Source organism: Nipponia nippon, unplaced genomic scaffold (assembly GCF_047370975.1).
Source record: "Nipponia nippon isolate SJK-2023a ecotype South Korea unplaced genomic scaffold, ASM4737097v1 scaffold_3, whole genome shotgun sequence".
In the NCBI taxonomy this organism is placed as follows: domain Eukaryota; kingdom Metazoa; phylum Chordata; class Aves; order Pelecaniformes; family Threskiornithidae; genus Nipponia; species Nipponia nippon.
Window position 1 is genome coordinate 118,100,694 of NW_028262347.1, and position 23,845 is coordinate 118,124,538.

The window sequence follows — 23,845 nt, forward strand, 5'->3', positions numbered from 1 at the left end:
AGTTCTACTGATTTATAGCCTAATAAAATCTAGCTTTATAGCCTCCCAGAGATTTGGGATGTTCGATTTAAGAATAGGTCCAGGCAAATCTTTCTCAAAGTTTTGGCCAACCAGAAGTATCCTCGCTATGAAAATAAACCTTCCTCCAAGCTATGAAACTTCTTCAGCATACTTTTGCAGTCCTCGGAAAGATGGGAAGGCGTGTTTGCTCAGTGTCAGCTCTTTCATTTGCACCTGACTTCATTTGCACTGTTGAATCATATAACTGCATTAGGCAGTGATTTCTGCTTCATTCAGTCATATGCACTTTAGGTATCTTCTCTGAATTAGGAGCATCTATGAAAAGATATGTATTTCTGCTTTGCACCATCCACTCTGTGGCCAAGACAGGTTTAATGATTTGTTCCTCTCTACCGCAGGTCTCTCTGGAATAAAAACTTAATATATTGTTTGTGTCCATTAGTTCTAAGAAATGTGCTCCTTCTGAATAGTTCGGTGAAGATCTTCTCTTCCCATTTTGTAGGGCTGGCTTGGCCTAAGTTAAAGGTCCTTTGGCACCTTTGAAGAATCCCAGGGCAAGTTCCATGTGTTGGCTCTCAGAACTCATCCTGAATAACACAAACTGCGTTGCTCAAGGCTCTTTGAGTACTACACAGGAGATAATGGCTACTGTGTTGGATATAGAACTGTCACTGATACTATTAATGGAGTGATTACTAATTAATAACTCCATAAAATACTTTGGGATATCTTGAGTATAAAAGGTGCCATATATAACCAACTGCTACTGTTTTTAATGATTTAGTGTTTCAACTGTATTGTAGGTAAAAATGCAGTAAAAAAAAAAAAAGTGGCAGTATTTTTCTAATTTGTTACAGATGGTAAAATTATGAGGATCTGTATAGTTTAACATCTTTTATCAATGTAAGGACTTTTCCTGCATCCCTTGAAAAACAAGTTCCTATTTTCTTGGCTTTTGGCAAGTAAAATATAAACTAAAAAACAAACAAACAAACAAACAAAACAAGAAAACAATAGCAACAACAACAAACCCCAGGAAAAAAAGCCATCATATTGTTGTAAGAGTAAATTACTTTGAAATTTTTTAACCTTGTGTGCACAAAAGCTGTTTGTTCATATATGATTGTGAGACAAGAGTCCTGTGTCTTTTCTCAATTTTGCCTTATGATGAGATCTTAAGTATCTATCACTTCTAGTATTTGGCTGACACTGTATCTTTGAGCAGGCACAATCTGGGCCTAGAAGAAGACTGGCATTTTGAAATGGTCATTTTCCCTATATTGTGAGCAAATCAACATTATCCTGTCCAGAAGGCCTGTCTACGCGGCTTCTTGCATATTGTAGCCTTTGCAGTAGCCAGAATTTCCATAGGAGTGCATGCTGTGGTGCTTGTCCACCATACATTTACAATAACTCTGTTTGCAAAGATTCACGCTGAAGCAGTCATTTGTATTTCGTGGGACCTCGAGTTGACCAGATCAGGAGATTTAGCATACCTGTACATTATTTCTAGCCTTTTGGCCTTGCTACTTATGATTATTAAAGAGTTTATTAATCCCTTTAATACAGGTCAATCTCTACCTGCCATCTTTTGCTGTCCTGCTACTTTAAATATGTTCTGGTGCAGTGATAATCTTACTGTTAAATATGTAGATATGGCACACTGTTGCTAATAGAGTCAATGAGACTTTATTAATTAGATTTGAATAGCTATAGAAGTGCAGAGTAGTATTAATAAATAAATGGGCTCTTTTAATGTAATATTTATTCATCTTTTGCCTTCATAAGCTTGCAAATACCTGATCAAAACTCATTATCTAAGACATCTAGACCAACTTATTCTTATTTGAATAATGGAACTGTGGTGGCTAATAATAGAGAAAGTGGACTTTTCAGCTTCATAGGTCATGGTAATTCCTTTCATGTAACTCCTTTATTTTCTAATTTTCTTTCCACATTCAGTGTAGGAAAAAAACCAAACCAAAACAAAAAACAACAAAACAAAAAAAAAAACCCAAAACATTTTCTTTAACTATTAAGACAATACAGTGGGCTGTATACATGCTTCATTGACCAGTAAGCTTTTTTCCTCCTATGTCAAGCTTTCCATGGGATACAATAGAGTGTATTTTTTCAGATGATGTGTTGCTGTAGAAAAGGTGATTGTCAGCATTAAGTCTATTGAGTCCAACAAAAGGCTGACACAGCTTTTTCCTGCTTTGGGTTGATCTTTTGCTCTCTTTGTATTTACTGATTTTGTTTTTATGATCACATATAGTTTAGTTGTAACACACTGCTCGTGTGGTGTTGGTGTGACTCGTAGATTGTCATCAAGAGAGGGATCAAAATAGGGCTTCAAAGTTATTCACTAGGATGTATCATCAAAGATGACTTGCATCTTACCATATTTTAACATGCACAAAATAATAATCTGAATCATGTACATTTACAAGGCACCTCCTTATTTCCTGTGACAGAGGGAAAACCGGAATCTTTTGATCTGTGTAGAACCGTAATGGTCAAAGAGTTAGAAGATTTATTCTGTTAGATCTGAATATATCTGCCCCTGTAACAGAGCATTGAAGATCCAGCCACCGTACCCACCTCTGGTTCACAACTTAATGTTGCACAGGGATTATTAATCTGCTAACACAATTTAGGTCTCTGAGGGCTCTGCTGATTCTTGACTATCTGACTGCAGTGAACCCTGCCTGCTGGGATTCTACATGGCACCCTCTATGAATTGCAGCAACAGTCACCCCTGGTCACTGGGTCTTTTTCTTCCATTACGGAGGTGCTGGAAACCTGCTTCACCTTGACAAATCCACCACCGCCCCCCATCACCACCACTGCCTGCAGAAAAGTTTCTTTTCAGTCATTCCTAGTGCTGTGACCCAACTAAGGGTTAATCTCATTCCTTCAGCTTCAGGAACACAATGGGTTGGCTCAAAACTTATGTCTTCTGACTTGTCCCAATCGTTTTATGCTTCTTCCAGGAAGAGTTAAGCATGGTTTGGGTCATCTGAGGATGGCCCTTTCTGCCTTCCGCACCTATGCCAACTGTAGCTGGCCATCAGGGGCATGCTGTTAGTGTGCAGTGACAGAAATGGCACGAATAGCAACTGCCTGGCAGACTCTATTCCTTTCATGGGTTGAAGGAAAAATGTGTAGGACAAATGTCATTTGGAAGTGAAATATAATCTTTTTGAGTCAATACTAAACTGCCACTTGTTTCTCTTGCATGAAAAGTTTATATCACTTGCCCCTTACAAAATCTCTTAGAATTCTGACAATTTAGAAAGGATGTGCTTGGTAGTCAAATAATTTCTATTCAAAATTCCACTGTGCCACTTCATTATTAGCAATCTTATTTACTCTAATATCATGCCTTCACACTATATAATTTTAGTGTAGCTGCAACTTTTTTTCCAAAACTTTAAAACCAAGAATTCTAAAGTGTGTTATAGTAATGTAACTATGTAAACCATTTATATAACACAGTAAAGTGTATGACTGTAGAATTAAAATATTTAAATGCATTTCGAACAGAATGTTTGAATAATTATTTCAGAGTAGAATTAGGGAACTGATAACACTCTAACAGTTTGACAAATCTGACAATTTTAAGTTATGTGTAATAGGTGCTCTGACTCCATGATAGAGTCTGTTTCTTAATTTAGTTATTTTTCTTAACTTTATTTTTTTTGTTACTGCTTCATTTTATTTTTTTCATTGCTTCAAGACATTATAGTGCAAATACTTGAACAGTGAAATGCATGGGAATAATTCTGACTTGTAGATTACTCCATGCTTTTTAAAATAAAAGTGAGTGGTAAATTTTTAGGTGCTTGCATAACATTTTATTAATATGTATACACTTGAATCTCTTTTATTTTTACATTCTGTTTTGCCCACAGACAGTCTTTTGATTGATTACCAGTTTACCTTCAGCTTATTACAAGAGGATGATCGCCATCACACTGCTATAAACTTTATAGCAAATCCGGAACAGGTAAGAAAAAGTTATTAACTTTAGACAAGTTTTGGAGAGTCACGATTAAGATTTCCATTGTATTTGACCATGATTAAATGTTTGCCAAGTGTCTATAAGGTATTAGAGATACTTCAAATCTTTTTGAGAACTGAAAATTAGTCAGTGCATTCATTGAGAAAACTTTCTAAATGGTAGATGTACTTCAGATCAACTAATACTCCAAAAAATTATCAGCTGGTTTATTTTATTGTTGTTCCCATGGATAACAAGTTTTAGTATCTTCCTGAGATGAATTAGAGTATACCCTTCAGTTAAGAAATCTTTGTTAGCAGATGAGAAATGTAGCCATTTGCCAAGTACTTTTTCTTTAGTTTTATGAAGAAAAGGATTTAATTATTTTTGCCACAATCTGAAAAGATAACTGGTGTAGTTATATGCTTACTGGTACCCTGTTCTTACTGAAGCAAAAAAGAGGATTGTCTTTGGCTCTGAATTATTACCATTTCTATTTATGTTTAAAATGAAAAACGGAAGATGATTAAAAGGCTATATTCAGTTATGTGCAATAGAGTTATATTCAGTACATTCTGATATATTTTAACTTCAATATACTTTCTTTTTTTTATCCAGTCAAATAAAAATTTGGATATATCAATTAATGCATCAAACAACTTCAACCTCAATATTACATGGTCTATTGGTTCTACAGGTGAGGGTGAATTTTGGTATGATGACTTTTTCCCATATGATTTCATGATCCTTTAAGCTATTTTAACCTATGCTAATTTTGATAATAGAACTTTACCAAATGTGTTCTTTTGCAATTTTTGTTATGCCATTGTTAATTATCTTATTTAAACCTCAGATGATAATTTGCAATCTGAACAAAGATTCATTAATATGTTAACTTTCTCTCCTATTCAATTAAAATTACTTTGGTAGGAAAAGCTTGTAGTTTATTTAAATTTTTAAAATGACAGTGTTATGAAATGCTGTGATTTTAATTAAGATAAATTGCTTCCTTAACTACTGCAGAGACTGATATTTTATTTCTTTGTTTCAATGTTCAAGCTAAATATTTAATTATTAACCTTAACATTGATATCAAACAATAAAGTTCTTCTGTGTATGCTGATAAAAGGAGCTGCTTATCTATTTTTCTCCAACTTTGAACCCCATTACTCTTCTTTGTTTTAAGAAGAAGGAATAAAAGCTTTATTTAGATGGTTTCTCTGAATTGGTTCTATTGACTTTCTGAAAACATATCCAAGGAGAAGCGTGATGCTTAAAATGAAATCGTACTAAAATTAAAAAAAAAAAAAAATTCAGGAAGGTTCAGAGTTTGTCTTACATAAACTCATGAATTTCTTCATCAATGTAATTCTGAAGTGTTTTAACATACCATAGTTAGTAAATTCTATTTATTGTTTTAATTTAACTTAGCATAGTCACCCATATATTTCCAAAAAAGAAAACATGTTTATTTGTAGGTACATTATTAAAGCTTTCATGAACAATTAAAACTCTGCAGCAATAATGTGAGATGTAGAGAAATCCACTTTCAAGCTTTATTAACCTATGAGTTTTTTTTTAAATTGAATGTAAATTACTAGAGGAAAGCATATTATCTGTTTAGCTGACCATAACAACTTTCATCTAAAATTCATGTAACTTCTATCAGTTTTATGATTCATTCATAATCTTTTGAAACCAGAGTAAGAGTTTCTGTGAATTCTGGGTATGTATATGAAATATACCTGATGTGCCATGTAAGCTGTAATAAAGGGTTCTTAAAGTTGTAGAATGAAGACACCAAAAGTAATTCAAGAATTTAAGTTTCTTGTGCAAATTTACTTGGGCACCCTTAATGATGATTAATATTTGTCATAAATATATATATCTACATATGGGTTTTTTTAGCTGGAACAATATCTGGAGAAGAGATTCCTGTTGTTTCTAAGGCTAATATTAAGGAATACAGAGATAGCTTTTCCTGTGAAAAATTTAATTTTCGGAGCAACCCAAACATCACTTTCTATGTCTATGTCAGCAATTTCTCCTGGCCAATCAAAATACAGGTTAGTATGTCTGTTTTATGCTTATAAAGATGTTGACACATTAGCTTTACATTGAATTTCATGTTTTCCCTCATACAGAAAGTATACCAATAGTATCAGTTGCATGCTGTATTTTCTTTGTATAAGAATTGTGCTTTCAGTAGTGAATCAGACTTCAGACTGTAGATTTTGAAATCTGATATTAAAATTATTGAACATAAATGTTTATTTGTAATTTATCTTATGCATTTAGATGTGTACATGAAAGAAGGCATACAAATATGTTTGTATGTACCTAGATATGTGTGTGTAATCTTTCATTAATCATTAGCTTAGCGTCTGATTTTCTTACAGATTGAATGTCTATATCATACTGCAATATTACAAACTTCAGGTAACACTAAGTGTATTTGGTTAGAATTTATATTCTTCTTTGACTTCACTGGAATCAATTTCACTGAGTTTTTTCTGGAATAGTGCAGTGACAGACTCAAAAAAAATCAATGTAACGATGGTTGGTTTTGTCCCAGCCCCTCCCTTCCCAAAGTTACCATTACTATTGCTGCATTTGTAAAATCTGTGTCCCCTGCACCAATCAAGGAGCTCTTTATGTGCATGACCAGCTTTTGGCTATAGCTCCCTCATGGAATTAATTCTTAAAAATTAAATTGTTAAAATGATAATAAAATTTCATAATTCCTAGTGATTTGCTCAGGAAAGCAGAACAAGCTCAAAGTACTTGCCAGTTAACCATAATTACAAATATTCTACAGATTTCCATTTTGGTGGAAAAAACATGTTTTTATAAAATACAGAGCCTGTTTCATACATATATATATATATGATAAAGTCATCTGCTGAGGAGCTTCCTGGATTAAAACAGTCACCTTCTAAGTAAACTGGCAGAGAACTATTATTCCTGTGTTGTGTTAAGTAAAGCTAGACTTTTTTTAATCATACATGAATGTTAACTGTAAATATGTGTTACACAGTGTCAAAGGATGAATCTGTGTGATTTTATATAAAAAAACCCTGAAGGTTAACTCCTTTCTTTTACTCTTCATATTAGGGATATTTTTTACACTCACCGCTCCCACTTTCTAAGGACAGAACTTCAATTGCCAAACAGCCTTCCTAAACAAACCCATGAAGCCCTTTAAGCTGTAAATGAATTACACACTCCGTTCACCTTTAAGGTTGGAAGGTGCCTATATTATCACTGTAAGACAAGCGTTATTAAGGTGTTCTGTTCCTAAGATGTGCAGCTCTTTGCCAGATGTCAGCAGATTGCAGCTCCTTCCTGTGCCATCCCCGCTGCAGCGTAACACCTTAATGGCAACATGTTTTAATGCTTGATAAAGGGAATCCCTGAGCTTTGGTTACATCCCTTCTTTCGGTTTTGTTTGTTTGCTTGTTTGTTTTTTTAATCAAACTTTTCCTTATCTGCCACAGTTGCACAGATATTTTTGTATTTATTTTTGAGGCACATTGAAATTCATCAGTCTAGACAGTTCTGTCTCAGAGATGATGGTGCCTGAGTATTCCTTTCCTGTGCTGCTAATTTTTCATAAAGAACTTCTTCCATCTAGAAATGAAGTCACTCCAATTTTATGCAGTGGAAAAGGGATGCTAAGGTCCCATTATGGAAATTGTTTCAGGATGTTAATATTGTCCTCTGTATTTTCTATCTATATTCTAAATCAACAAGATTATTATTTAGCTCTCAACTTTTTAATGCTGTGATTTGTTCTTTTCCAAGGAAATATCTGAAGTTCACATTACCCCTATAGATTGGTGCTCTAGCAGTAGATAAGATCTTCAAATGCTAAATGGAATAGGGACCTTTTCAGAGGAAACAAGTTTAGTTTTATATGTAAACTTTATAATTCTCTCTCTATATAAACAGAAATTTTAAAAATATATGAGCCTTCGTAGAACTTGGGGTTAAGAGAGGGAAGTCATGGTTCATCCCTATTGAGCGGCTGAAGTTTCCAAGGCCAGTACAAAATGGGTTCACAGTTCTGGTATTTATGATCTTCTACATCTACATCTCGTAGCATACCAGGTTTCACCTTCACAATATGCAAAAGTGGATGATATCAGTCTATTACTGTATTAGAGAGCGTCCATTTAAAGGATGATAATTCTTACAAAAGTGATGTTATACTGACGAAAGGACTCTTTGGGTAAGTCGAGATACTGATGATGGATTTGAGATCTGGTTTGGAATGGGGAACTCTTCTAGATGGTCTCTGAATTAATTTTCAAATGGTCTAGAAATTAGGTTCCTGAATTAGCCACCCTTGCTTTTCTGTGGTGATTAGAGAGTTAGCTCTGTGTTCCAGTGCAGGGCTTTGGATGTCACGGAAGCTGGCCTATGCATAAATGGTCTTAGACACCGAACTATTTGCACCGTAGTCCTTTCCACTAATGCAGTCACACTGCATTGATCGGATCGTGTTGGTTAAAAATGTAGTGATATTTTATATCAACTCAGTACTGAAGGTTTCATTTAATCCTGTTAGAGCTAAGGAAATTACTGTGGCTTCCTTGGGAAGTACTCTGTTCATAGGAATAAGTAAGATAGCAACATGAAATCTGGCACATACCTTTTACATGATAGTTTTGTAAAGGACTAAATACTCACTTCAGGACATCTACCATTTTTCAAATACAATCTGAGTACCTATCTCCTGTATTTACATTATTCATTGTGACTTGTCAAGAATAGATTATATAAAGAATGAGCTCCTAAGGAAGCAGAAATAGTGATGTTACTTCCCTTGTAACTGATATTTCAAGTTGTGTTATTGATACGCATTTCACCACTCTCCTTTTATGCCTCCTGTTATGCTGGCACTGGAGCTAAGATTACTTGTGTCATTCATTGGGAAGGTTTGGCTGTTGGTATTGGCGTTACTGCTCTTACCGTTTCATTTTCTATAGGAGAAGGAACAGTGCTCCTCATTATACAAGGCACTTAGTTTCATTTTCTGTCAAAGTCACCTATATTATCTCCATTTTTGCATTCATTCTCTTCAAGATTCTCATGACTACAAGGAAAAACTGTACATCCCAGTAGGTGATTGTTTATTTGGATCAATGGATCACAGTTGCTTCCTCAAGTACTTTTATTAGGCATGTTACCTATTCAGCAAGCTTGGAGTTTTTTTCCGCAATCTTAATGAATCCCTGGTGATTCTAACACAAAATACCCTCTTTTGAAATATGATTTACTGACTTTGAAAAAAGGATATGTGATGGTTGTGTCCATACAATTTCCTGAAGATACGCTGGTCTGTGATAACTCTTTGCCAGCAACTACCCAGTGACCCATTTTATTTTTGTCACTGGTGAGCCTAATGATGTTAGAATACAAGTTCTTCAGCACTGGGTAGCAGTGAATTACTTGCTCATCATAGAAACTATGTAGGAAATTTTTGGTTTCAGGTGAAGTCCTGCTCTCTTTATAAAATTGTACTCTAGGTTCCCATTAGTCAGCCCCCTTCTTCTGTCCATAATGGCTACGGGCACACAGCTGGGTGCTCAGTCAGGAAGAGAGCTCTGCAGCCCTCGGGGGAAAACGCTGCATTTAAATTTCATGATGCTAAAAGCATTTTATTTAGCTATAAGATCTCTTCTTCCTTGACATCAAAGGAGAAGCAGAAATGTGACATAGTTGCATAAGGGGTCATGAGAAAGATGGTGATATAGGACATCTTCAGCTTAGAGCTCTTTCCACAAATAGACCTGTTATTGGATGTGACGTGGACAGCTACCAGTTTTTCTCAGAAGTATGTAGTAGTTATATGCTGGCACACAAACGTTGGATATTTTCCTGTTGAATTACTGAAAGAGTTTATACCAGACTTTTTCTCCATTTCAAGTAATGCAGAGTTGACTAAGTAAGAATGAATACAGAGCCATAAGCTTAGCTGTTCCAGACTGTCACAGGCAACAGTAGTTTATGCGTCTTTTCAGGGGAAGTCTGTATAAAGTGTCTTTGTTATTAGAGGGTTCAAGTGTGTATGTAATAGGACATGATTTATCGTCCAGACTTACCATCCCTACGTTTGACTGTCTTTGACAGTCCCAGCCCTTTAGGTGTACCATGTCTTATGTATCCATTAAGTAGGACCCCATGAGAAAATGCTGTTGTCTTAAATGGGCTAGATTTCTGAACAGAACTTGTGGCAAAGCCCCATAACTTGTTTCTGCTCATTTTTATTTTATTTTGAGAGTAGATGTAATTCAGACTCCACTGGTAATGGAATTTGAAGGCTGTAACATTTATTGAAAAGCAGTAACTCAGACTGTAGCCAGCACCTCAAATAATGGTCAGTGGTCCCTGAAATAGTAAGCAGTCATAAAGCTTGGGCTTCTGACAGCTATGCAAATATTAATAACAGCAGTAACAACATGTTTGTCAGTCTCAAGAAACTAATTTTATGGCAGGGGTTTTTTGTCACTGAAGCTGGTAACAGATGTCTTTCCTTTTTTTTTCATCAGTTGCTTCCGTATTCTGAAAAGTAGGAAGTGCATATGAAACAGGCAAATACCCTTAAAGCGCTGTCCTGGCTCTCTGGATGATGTACTCTGTCCCTAAGGACAGCAATAGCATTCCTGCTTCTGGATCAGCTGCTTTCCTGCACCTCTGTCTCTTTATAACTGTCAGACTTGTAAGTCTGATCTCAACTTGTGCCTGAGCAGCAAAATTTTCTACAAGTTTTAAAGCTGTATCAGGAAATAATAATTGTGCTACTAGTTATTTCCTTTCCTCCCAAAAGTGTAAATGAAAGATTCACAAGTGTTTGAGCTTTAATTGGGAAGGTCAGTTTAAATTATGAGGTTCAACCTCAGCAGCAAAGCACTGCCTGGCAAAATTAGGTTTGTATTTAATGAAAAAAAACTCTTGTTATTCATTTTTTGTGAAGTTAGACATGATGTTAGTGTACATGTAGAATGCCCAAATGTGTTGGAAAGAAGGAATTTAATTATTCTTAAACAAGCCTACTGCAAGCTTTAGTAGCATATTGTTGGGTTCTTTTTTTTCCTGCACTGTTGTTTCTGAGGAAAACTATCTTTGGCACCCTGTATTAGTTTGTATGCCAGAACAGAATAATGAATTATGGTGAAGATTTACATTTTATTTGTATGTAGCACAACAAATAATCAAAACTACTTCATATATAAATTTTCAAGGGATTTTTTTTTTTTTTTAAAGGGGAAACTAGTGTTCTTTCAACTTACTGGCTTCTGTTTCAGAATTGATTTTCTTTCCCCTGTTAATAGCCTGCCTGTAGCAACTGAAGGAGGAGTGTAATGTAAATCAAGAAGCGTATCTACCCTTGTAATAAAATTTACTGTGTAGCATAATTTATTCCAGCTTTTTTTGTTCTGGAGTTCATTTTGAATTTTTAACATTCACGAATGACTTACACTGTTGTAAAAGCTCCAAGAAGTAAAACTTGTCAGTCACTGCCGTTAGAAGTTACAACAGAGCACAAACATAATTACTAAATTAACAAATAAAAATCAGGGCTTTTTGGTTTTTAAAACCTTTCCAAATTTTGCCAAGGTCATGATTCTGGAATCTTTGCATGGAAAATGTGTATTTATCCACATGTAGCTGTGCTTGTACAGAACCTCCTCCTGTCAGTGATTGCATACGTAAATATAATCTCTATGATTTATGGTGAACGATTCAATTTCTAAGTGCCTTAATGGTTTTCATAGAGCCTGCAGAGTAACTGCATATAGCTATGTGCGAAGACACTATAACTCTTGAAACACTAAACAAGTATTGATGATGAAGTGGATACATTAGCTTCCAAAATGACTTTGAAGTTTTCTTACAGTAAGTATAAAATCCCTCTTAAAAAGATGTTTGAAGGTAGTATACCGAGAACAAAAACCTGGGAAATCCACCAAACCACCATTTAGTTACAATTCTGCAAGGAGCAGGAAATTCTTTTGGAACATAAAAACAAACAAACAAACAAACAAAAAACCAAACCCAAAACAAAACAGGAAAAGAAGGCATCTAGCAGTACAGAGTGGGTTAGTTTATAGACGACTGAGGTATAACCTAAAATGTAAATACATACTTAGCTTCAGTTTTCAATAGGATGATGATATTGATCATAGTGTAAAATCAGGATTGATAATAATAATAATAATTAACATATATTTATGAAAATTATCCTCAACAGAGTTGGACACAAAACTTGAGCTTAATGTCCTCAGATTAAGCACCGGGTAATATCCATCCTAGAACCTAAAGGAAGTGACATGTGAACTTGCAGGGTCAAAAGCGGGACCATGAGACTGGAGAAAAGCAAATGCAAATTCATTATCTGAACACAGCAAAGAAATGATTCAGGTAGCAAGAGATTTGTCAGTCTATAGTGCTTTGGAGAAGATTTTGAAGGAAAATTATAGTATAGTATTTAGTATTTTTTCAGGCTTTATGCATTGACTGTAGGCATTAAGTTGGACATTAAGGGAATTAGCTGACAATTGTAAAGTAAGAGAATGTAGATCTAAAGAAACAGATTTTGGTAACAGTTCATGATACATTTGCACTTCGATATTCTGCCAAAGTGGCTCATCTAATTACCATTCTGGGCATGGCAGAGCGGAAACATTTGGTTTATTTGACAGAAAAAGGTCTGGAGATTCAGATTTGTGTCTTGCATAGGATTATTTCTTATATCTGATTAAAATATATGAAAAGATGTTCTCATTGTTTCTCAATTCAGTGTAAATAGAGTTTTTGCTCTAGTTATTTTTTAGAAAAAACAACTCCACTAAGTGAAGGAATTCAAAATTATTTTAAAATTGAAATCAGTGGGACAGCAGCATGGAGGTAAAAATTCATTCCTTTCAGTACCAGATTCTAAAACTAAAATCCATTCTGGTTTTCAACACATTAAATACCATTATTAAAAATTCTGTGTCAGTTGCATTATTACAGGTATATCTGTTACATGTGTAATTATTGCATTATGTAAAGTAGTTGAAAATTACTAACCAAATGTGGACTGTTACAGTGATTATGATTACCTTTTTTCTTTCTGAGCTAATCAAGTATAATACCAGAAACCTACCTGTTCTTGCCTTGGAAAATTGACTCTCTATAATATCTATAATTTATTTCTTTGTAGTTGCAAGGCCAATTGTGTGGAGAATAAATCATAAGACTGTATAATATTCCCCAAAAACTTAATCTGCCCAAATCCAATATAGCGTTTTCCAAAATGCTTCCCGTGAATCCTGAAGTATTGCTAAAATGAGGAGGTGTTTTCTGATTATTAGATTATACGTTTTTTCTTTAAAAAACAATGATAGAGCTGTTAACATTTGTCTTAAAACATATCAGAACAAGGTTTCCAACCATATTGTGCCAACTTCTACACCACTGCAATAAATGTAAACGTTAATTTCGTGACTCTCCCTGGTACGTTTCTTTTTCCAGTCACCGTAGAAAAGGTTTAACATGAGCCACCAGAATATCTGTAAATATTTAACGTAGTTGATATATTTCTCAGAAAGCAGAAGCACTGCTAATAGTTCAGCTGATGATTTAAAGGAACCAAAACACCTAATTAAGAGACAATTATTCCTCAATGATGCATAGTTTTAATTGGTGTATAACTTGAATGTTTGAGATAATAACTCCTGTAACTGATGTGCCAATTGTATAGGGTTTTCTTTTCCAGACAGACCAAGGCACCATCTACTGGTAGCTGTATAACACAATTGAGATGTATAGATAAGGTATTTCTAATAAAAATTATCTCCCTGTGATGTTTAGCAAGTAGGTATTGAGATTTTTTTTCTGTAATTTCCATTTCCCTTATCTATTTAATTAAGTAAATTGTAGTTAGAGCATTTAGAATGAAATACAAAATATTGCTCAGATAGCTTTTATTTGTTCAGGACTTTTGATTAGCTATAGGAAAATAAATCAATTATTCATCTCGGGATTTTGGGGGAGAACATATGACAGGGTATAGAAACCTGGTTTTTTAATAATAAGAAAAAAACCCTTCAAAGATTAAGATTCTCCCTGAAGAAAACATCCATGCCTTGTTGAACCGCAGAAGCCTATAAAGGTCATACACGGTGGCTCCCACAGTCAGAATAATGTGAAAGTAAATGTTTGGCTCATAGGGAATCAGAATAGAAATAGGAAGATGGTGGTAGGGAATAGATATTTTCTTCCTATTTATCATGACTGTCAGTTTTAGAAACCTTAGTAACCCTCTCTAACCAAGATTTTATAGATAAATGCGAACAATGTGCAGGATTTCTGTTTCTCATAGTTTTGTTTAAATTTGGATTTGTGCCAAACTGGACCAAATCCATGCTTTTCAACATATCTTAATAAACAAAATGTCAGTGGTCCAAGATCAACTTAAAAATTCCAATATAAGGTGTTTGTGAAGTAGGCTTCTCAGGAAGCCCACAGCTGCTGTGTAGCAATGACATTCTTGTCAGTCTCACCAACATGATCGTGGTCCTGACACTGACAGGAATTTTAGGTTTTCAAGTTAGAGTAGCTTTTGGATTTCCTAAGGTCTTCTGGTTACAGATGTTTTTGCTGATCAGGCTGCTCTGAATTGTCACTCAGAGCTATAAGATGCCTGGAATAACCGAATCCCCTGTCTAAAAACACAAACCAGAGCTCATTTACGTCGTATTATTGTCATTCAGCAGCAGCACATGGTCACTTGTCCCATGAATTGAAGGCTCCAGATCTGACCTCTGAGCACTGAACCAAGAAGGTATATCGTGGTGAACTGTCTCTGAGCCAGCAACCCTGGAAAAAGTAGTTTCCAGGTCTAGGTAAACTTGACGGCAATGACTGGAAATATAGCTCTGGGATTTTGTTAGGACATCAGAGCTTAATTCCTCAGGCTGTGGAAAGCTACCTAGAAACTGTAGGGGTGCTTACAGCTGAGTTTGCAGAGCTCTCTAACTCCCAGCTTTCCAAATGCACTGAAGCTTCAAAAGTTGATGCTGTTTATCTGCAGGACCATTCTCAGGAGTGGGCTAAGGTGCCATCAGCATCCTTAGCACAAGGAGTGCTACCTTCTATCAAGCAGACAGTCATGCTTAAGAATGTTTCTTGTAGTGAATCAACATTTTTGATGGCACTCTAATGTGTAGGAGTTATTGCAGTCGCAGATGCAAGGAGTTAAACTTTATGCTGCTAGAAGACAATCCTTGAGAATGGAGAATAGTTGCCTTATATTGATCTTTGGGGCTTCTTCTAAGGTATTTTTGTTGTGATGAGGTATTTCATGTAGACCTCTATTTTTTGCAAAGTTAGGTATTAATTTTTTAACCATATGGTCAATGTTTCAATTTCTATGGTGAAATAACAAAATGAAAATATTAGTGAGACTCTGGAATTTTCAAATCCAGAGCGATTCCATGGTTCCTCATGGATTAACTAACATTTATATGTTTTGAGCAGAGCTAACCAATGTGAAGATATGAGGAAGTCAAAGTCCTTAAATGTCATTCCTGAGAAACAGTGCAAGAATAGCACAAAGTTGGGCAGAATCACAAGCTCTTTCTGTAGCAAGATGACCGGTGCAGACCTGCAAACTTGGCTGCTAATTGGGCAGATGTTGGGGAGCTGCTGTGCTCTTTGTTAGATTATAGTGTGAATGCTCACTTCTTTAGACTGTGCAGAAGGATGCTAGGGCTGTGATTCTGTTCGTTTTCATTATGAAATGTTGATTGTTAGTTTTTATTTTGAAATGCTTTAAGGACTCTTAAATTGTGGTAATGGTGTAGTTTTAAAAATCTCTTGAATTCTTTATTATATGGAAGTTAATTGCATATATTTTGAAGAAACAAACAAACAAAAACCAACAACTGCGTGGTCTGTATTAGGAAAATGTATTCTGTGCCTTCAGGGAGGCAGGACAAACAACTGTCAGGCACAGATAGCCAGGTAAGCATATTAAACAAGAAGGTGGAAATCTTGCAGGTCATCTGCTTTTTTTAAAAATCTGGCTTTAAGTACATTAGTTACTTGTCATTACTTTTTCATGTAAGCACTTGATTTCATTGCTACCTTGGTGTTATATCTCATAGATGATAAATCCAGAAGGGGCTGCTGTGATCGTATAATCTGAAATGAGACATGAAGTAAAGCATAGGCTTTCACAAATTAATTGCTGTTTCAACTAGACCATATATTGCAAAAAAAAAGATCCAGTCTTGGCTTAAGTATTTCTAGATATGGGATATGCACTAAACTCCTACTAAATGGTTCTGGCTGTTAATTATTACCACTGTTTAAAAACATGTGATTCATGGTAAGTGTAGCTTTCCATGGGCTAGTCTTGAAATACAGTTTTAAGCTAGAAAGAAGCGCTCCCTCTTATAAAGGATGTGCTGCTGTTGTAAATACTTACCATGTACTCCATCACCTTTTCTTCAGTTTTTCTCCGGTCTTACTGTCATTCTTGTGGCTTTTCTCTGAACCCTCCAGTACTGCAGTATCCCTTGGGAATTATGGATGCCAGAACTGGATATGCTTTTCCAAGCATGATTACATCTGTTTCAGATACAAAGTTAATGATGTGCTTGAGGGGGCAGAAAAAGGGTGCTTTCCAGCAGCTCCCCCATGGGCCACACTGTGCTGCTGAAGCAAGCAGAGCAACCTTAGCACCACCTTTCCTGCTCTTTCTTCTTGTGACACCAGTCCACCCTTATCGCTGCATTCAGTATTTCCTCTATACAGCCAGGATTACCATAGCCCTTTCATCACAGCATTGGGAATTTAATGATTATCTACCATAATCCCAGATGTTTTTCAGTGTAACTGAGTCCAGAATAGCATCCTTGAGAATGATCTTCATTCTTTGATTCCACATTTACACTATCAAAGGCAGTTTTTATTACCTTCCCCTTATCCTCTTATACAAATGGCTTGATAAAGTGACCTATTATTTTAGCTTTTTTGCCTCAGCATGCCAAATAAAAATATATTAATAATGATACTGTTTTCTTGCCAGTTATTGACAAAAGCTTTAAATAACACTAGAAAACAAAGATCCAAGCATCTCACTGTGCCTTGCATTAGAAACACATTTGTACAAATGTGAATCTCTATTTGCAATTACATTTCACATTAGTTAAAGTTTAATATGTGCCATGTTGAATTTGTAGTATTCTAGTTTCTCAAAGTGGTGCTTTTGCTGGAAAGATTAATACAATCCCTTTGCATGTATAAACAGGAAAATATCCAGAAGAAGTAGAAGCTCTGTTACTTGTATTGCTCTACATGTTGTTGGGAATGGGTTAGGAGATGGTCTATGTAGGCATGAATTGGAGAGTAGTGATCTCCTGTGAAAATGTGTAAGAACGGCTGGTTGTAGAATACTTGTTATATATATTCTTAAAGTCGATAAAATAAATTTTAGACCAATATGCTCTACAAATTTTGCTATTCTATTTGTACATTATTATTTATCTTACTTGAACTTTATTAATAGTTCTAATCTTTCATTCTGTTACCCCTTGATGAACATACCTTACACAAAACCGGGGGAAGGTGAATCTTCTCCCTTTCTTTCCTTCCTTTTTTCTTCTTGTTTCATGATGTCCTCATTTTACTTTCTTGTCTTTTCCTTTTATTATTATTCTTTACTGTGACAAGAAAAATACGCAAGATTGACATTGTTACAGATTGCAGTCTTGTTAAAATTGCCATATTAACTAGCAGTCCAGGTAGTGAAAAACCATTCAAGCTGTCAGATATTCTCAAATGAGTGAAATAAAAGCTGTTTGCATGTATATAGAATCATCGTTACTCCTTTGTCTCATAATACCATCTTTGTGCAGGCTTTGAATTGTTTTCATTTAAGGTAATTTTATTTTTGGTTTATTCCCAGTGGTAGTGTCTGAGAAATTCTCCGCTGTGTACATATGAGAGTTTTACAGAAATGACCAATTTTCACTGATAACAAAGTATTAATTATCTCTAACGGAAGTGTTTCATACTGGGTCTCTTCATCAAATTAATATAGATATAGCACAAAATTCACTTGCTGTGGATACAGAAGTTCTGAGTCTGGAACACAGAATGGTGTATGTGGGAAGAACCTCTGAAGGTCTCCAGTCCAACCCCTTGCTCAAAGCAGGACCAACTTCAAAGTTAGATCTGATTGCTCAGATCCTTGTCCAGTCAATTTTTTTTCCTTGTATCTCATGTTGCAGTTTATGTCCATTGTATCTCATCATCTTTCTCTGCACCTCTGAGAAAACTCTATTTTCTCTGCAACCCACCCATTAGGTAGTTGGAGACAGCGATAAAATCCCTTCTTTGCCCTCTCCTTAAGACATTCAAAGTTAATGACGTATTCCTATGTGGTAAAGCGTGAGCTCAACAAATTTACAGAAGACATTAAGATCAATCCCAGGAATTCAGTGCACTTCAGCACATTCTCCTTGAAAGTCCCTCTAACCCCAAGGATTTAAAAATAATGAAAATGGTTATAAATCTTGAAGTCATTATTTAAAATAATAACTTGTATCATATAAATAGAAGTTTATTTTGGTATATATCCAGCTGTTAGGCCTTTTGAGCTCCATATTTATATCTGTCTTCTTGAAGAAAAAATGTTACTTAAATGGCGTCTGGATAGTCTCCTAAGACAGAATGAGATGTGGCTTTTGTAGACACTAATTCTAATCATCATAAAAACAAAATGTGTAAACAGTATTTTCTGAGATAAATGTCGTTTTAAATTTTGACCTGTCAGATGTTAATTTTTCCCTTTTGGAGTTGCTGTCCCAGTGAGTGGCTTCTTTGAAGACCATAAATTACTTACTATACCTGCGTAGGTGACTTAACTTGTAATGCTAGAAAGTGATATGATCAGATGATACTCTCCAAAAAGGACCTGAGAAGCTTGTAAATGTTACCATGGAGGGGATTTTGCACTACTTGCAGTTGCAAGACATATCCATTGTACAGTGCATAACATATGAAGTGCCTCTTCAGTTTAATCTTTCTTTTCAGCTGATATCTTTCCTGTGTAGCATAATCATTGTCCTTATTAAACTGTTTCTTTTTTTTTTCCCCTTTCCGGCATATGATTATTTAAATGTACATTCCTGTATTGAAAATTTGACAGTGCTTGTGTGTACACACTAGAGAACAGAAAGAACAAGGATGAAGTGCATCTCTTCAGTAGCAGCAAGGATAAAAAAGGGGAAATAGTATAAAGCAGCATTAAACTGAAATATAAGGGTGGAAGCTTTACAACTTTGTATTGTTACTGTTACAATTTGCAGTCGGTGGTGAGATGTCAGTGGAGAAAGTATAGATAATATGTATATTCAAAAGGTTTAAAAGGAACTTTTTGGCTCTGCTTTCTCATGGGGGATGAGCATCACTCATTACCATGAGCATGGTGTAGCTGTATCGCTGCATCCATGCCAAAGTGAAGGCATTTGGTGGCATTCTTTGAAGTGCTTATGTCAGCTCTTCAGTGAGAATATAACAAAAGATGTGTGTTCTGCTCTAAATAACAGATATATTAGCACTCTTGTGGTTAAGTCCCATGAGCATCAGTAAGAACAGATTTTTCCTTAGCTGTTGCCTTCTCTTTAGGCATTAGAAAAGGCGAAAAGCTATTTAATTCACATCATATCTGTATTAAGTACTGTAAGCTGATAATGCTTTTTTTGTAAAATGATTACACTGTTTTTTGTTGGTTTTTTTTTTGTGTTTGTTTGGTTGGGTTTTTTTTCTAAACTAATAACACTTTATTTATATTCTATGGGCATTAACCACAGAAATTCATTTGTTTTGAAAATCCTTTTTAAAGCTGTATTCATCTGTGGTAAGGCTAGTGGTGGTAAAAAATCAATTGCAGCTGTATTATTTGCAAAGTAATCAATTCACTTCTCCATTCTAACTAGAAGAGGCATCCTGAGGAGCTGGAAAAATTATACTAATCTGATATGCTTGGATCTTGTCTTGGTTTCATTGTAAAGACTGATATTCATCTCTTTACATCTAGTTCCTCTGAATTTTATTTAGAGTTCATATAAATAAGGGCTACTTGAAAACATCTTGAACACGGATATAATCACCCTGTTCTTTTGACAATCCTTTGTCTTATTTGGTCTTATTTTGGCTCTCAGGAATGAGGCGTATTTAAATTATGTGTTCATCTTCTGTGTTAAATATTTTGACCCAAACAGTGTCTCAAATTATGTGTTTAAAGCAAGTTTGGAAGGGGGAAGCATACAGTAACTTTTCAGTCCTTGGTTTTCATGCATACTAAGTATTATTCTATCCAAGATTTGATGCCATTATTAATCTTATCATTAAAATAAATTTTACTTATTTTTTACTAACTGCTGATGTATATAGTAATTTACAAAATTACAAAAGGGCTACAAGTTTTTTGTGCTGGGCTCCAAGTCTTGCAAATACACATGGAACATTAAAGTGGTCTTCTGACATCTTAGTCATATAGGCTTAGGGCTGGCAGGAACCTTGCCGTCATCAAGAAGACATTACCTGATGTTGCAAGCAAACGTTTTCATAAACTCTTCCAGCTTTTTTAAAAAGCAGATTTCATTGCTATTTGAACTTAAAATATTTTCACAAAGCTCCTTTATTTCCACAGATGTAATCATTCAGTTTATACACATTTGTTATTGTGCAGCCATTTTCTATGACGTCAGTAGCTCTTAATTCTTCCTGGTGTTTACCCCCTCTCGTGTGTTTGTACATGGCAATCATATTCCCTATCAGCCTTTGATTTATCCGGCTAAGCAATCTCTATTCTTTGCCTTTGATAAGGTTCGTTTTCTGTTCCCCTCCTGGCCGCCCTAACGGTTCTTCACCTTCAGTTTGAATCCATCTTTGAACAGAGTGACAGTGCAGTGTACAGTTATTAATCTGTCAAGGCATCGTTTTGCAGTTAGAAGATTAAATTGCACAGTACCATTGTTAGTGGTACAATTTCGGTTACTCCATTAAGATGCCTCACATTCCGTTTGTGTTTTTCTTTATGCTTGGCTGGTGTAGTTTGAGGAAGTTGCTTTAGTGGTGATTATTCTACACCTGTTGTAGTAGCCAAATGTAAAAGAGCCAGGACATCTGATTTTTGAAAAAAAGAAAAAAAAAAGGCATAATAATTTAACATAAAATAATGAACTGATTACATTTGAGGTGACAAGTTCAAATGATATTCTAGTATGACAGAATTTAATCTTTTAAAGCAATCAGTGAAAATCTGTGTGCGTAATTGCAATGTGTAGACTCCTTATCATACTACTACCAATGTGAATTGATACTCCCAAATTTACAAATGCTCAATCAGATCATTAAATGGAGTTTCAGCTGTGGGGTGCTTTCACATAGTTTATCATTCACATTGATAACCTGCGTTATACTATGGTATTAAACCATCAGTTTCTGTTCAGGTCCACTTACGTGCTTTCTCCATTAGCATGAATACTGACTTACTGGGGTGCACTCACTATGGATGAGTTGCTTTGTGTGTGAATTTTTATTTTTATGAAATACCCTGCTGCTTAAATTCTTGCTTATATTTTTTAAACTGATTTTCATGGTATTTAAACATTACCTTTGTTTAATATTACCTTTGTTTAACCTCAGTCAGTATGATGAAATCGAGCAAATTATGGAGGAAGGAATTTTTTTATTTTGGTATTTTCAATTTAAATTGATGAATATACAAGATACAGTAGTGACAATTTACTAACATTATGATAGCAGGTGTGCTAAGGTTAATTGTGTTTTCTGTCAGAAGAAACTTAATGGTAAATGGTACATCATTGCAATAACATTTCTAGACTTTGCAGAGGGAAAGAAATTCAATTTTTATTAATGATACATAATATTAATAAGGTTTTTAAAGGCTTTTTAAACTTACAATGTAGCAAAAGCAAGTTGTTATTTAAATGATCATACAAAGTAATATTATACTTTTAAAATTCTGTTGCTAAGCTGACATTTCTTGTGTTAATATCGTTCAAACAGTAACTCAGGATGCAAAGGGAACAAAATGAAAATGAATACAAAGACATCAAACAGGATTAGTTACCTTGAAGAACAGTGTTTTAAGTGAAACTTGTAAAGCAGTCCTTTTACTCTACTCAACTTTTTCGGGTTTCAACTTGAGAGTTCAGAGGATAGTAAAAATTGCAAAGAGGTCTAGAAAAAATGGCTTGAGGAAATACTGAAATGATTTCACTTGTTAATCTCATGAAGGGAAGATTTAAGGGGTGATACTGCAATCAAGCAGCTAAAGATGTCTGACTGATGATGGGGGAAGGAGATGGAGAAAGAAGGCTAGAAGAAGAAATGGGCCTAAATATCAGTAAGTGATATTTAGTTTAGACATGCTAAAAGGAAAGGTGGCACAGGCAGTTTCTGAAATCTCTGAAATTAGAGGTTTTAAAAACAAATTATGTAACCATCTATCTGGATAGGTTTGATTCTCCTCTGAGGAAGCTGGTATGTCCCATCTGCTGTACTTGCTGTGCTTTTATTATGTTTTATGTGATATAATTTTATTTTTTCGTTATTCCTTTTTTTTCCTCCTTTTGATGTGAATAATCTGTAACAGCAAAAGTGAAGTGACTCCATTGGTGTCATCTTAATAAAGGAATGAAATCATCCTTCTCATAATATGACAGACAGGTGCCCTACTAGTCATTCTTAGGAACTGTAGAGGGAAAACAGTAATGTGGATGAAGAGTGTTTACAATTGTCTCTGAAGCTGTTAAGAAGGACCAGTAATTCACAATTTAAAAAAAAGTTTCATACAACTAAGCAGTGATTGCTAGAAAGGAGTTAATGGGCTTCAACAAAGGATTAAACTGGTCCATTTTTCAGCATTGTAAGTTTTGTGTGAACGTTTTAAAAACAATTGAAATTGGTATTTTACCAATTGACTCTTCTTTCACTGCCAGTTTGTTGACACTTAGAGCCCTTTGCTCCACAAGGAACGATAATACAATTGGTCTAGTACATACTCTTTAATTGAATTGACTATTTTGCCCTGCTGCTCAGGGAATTGATAAATTGCTACAACCTTCTGTTCTGAAAGTTGGTGGGTTTTTTTTGTCTTTTGTTTTAGGAATAGAAAGTAAGTATGAAAAAATAGCATTCAGAATTGGTTAAAGACATCACTGAATTTATTTTGACTAATGATATTATTGCAGTCTTAGTTCTGTGAAATATTTTAGGAATTAATCAGTGTTTACTATCATTTCTGTTTCTGGTTTAATCATGTAGGTAAAATAAACTTTCATATTCAATATGCCACTGGTGGTATTATATAACTGAGTGTTTTGAACTTTCAGTAGCAAAGTTGTTTCTTTGACCTGAAAACACTGTTAAGGAGAATGTTTTTCTGGACCTCATAAGGTGAACATTGATAGTGTTTTTGTAAAAGGCAGTTGACCTGAAGACACAATTTGAATGACATTTTACTATTAGGCAGGTTAACTGAAGTTCCCAAAGTTATTACTTAATCAAGAAAATATGACAGGACACATGTATATTTTTTTTCAGCCAAATTGATATTTTTATTGATAATTGCCAGTGTCCTGCCCCCTTCTTCACAAATACATTTCCCACTTCTCAAATTCTGTAAGCCACAGGTCATAGCTAAGCAGCATTTTTTAAGTCATCTAGATGTTTGGATGCTCATTTTCTGGAGAGGTTGGGGCATCTGGGTACTATCGATGACTTTAG

At 35.0% G+C, this 23,845-nt stretch overlaps 1 protein-coding gene across 3 annotated transcripts in view; it reads left to right on the plus strand.

Moving 5' to 3' along the window:
* ATRNL1 (attractin like 1) overlaps nucleotides 1–23,845 on the plus strand; it is a 528,683-nt gene that overhangs the window by 218,047 nt on the left and 286,791 nt on the right. For all 3 annotated transcript variants that reach the window (XM_087766532.1, XM_087766530.1, XM_009476061.2), the window contains exons 22-24: nucleotides 3,939–4,033; nucleotides 4,646–4,724; nucleotides 5,936–6,093. In XM_087766532.1, coding sequence (XP_087622658.1) covers nucleotides 3,939–4,033; nucleotides 4,646–4,724; nucleotides 5,936–6,093 — 332 coding nt within the window. The remainder of the gene's footprint in view (nucleotides 1–3,938; nucleotides 4,034–4,645; nucleotides 4,725–5,935; nucleotides 6,094–23,845) is intronic.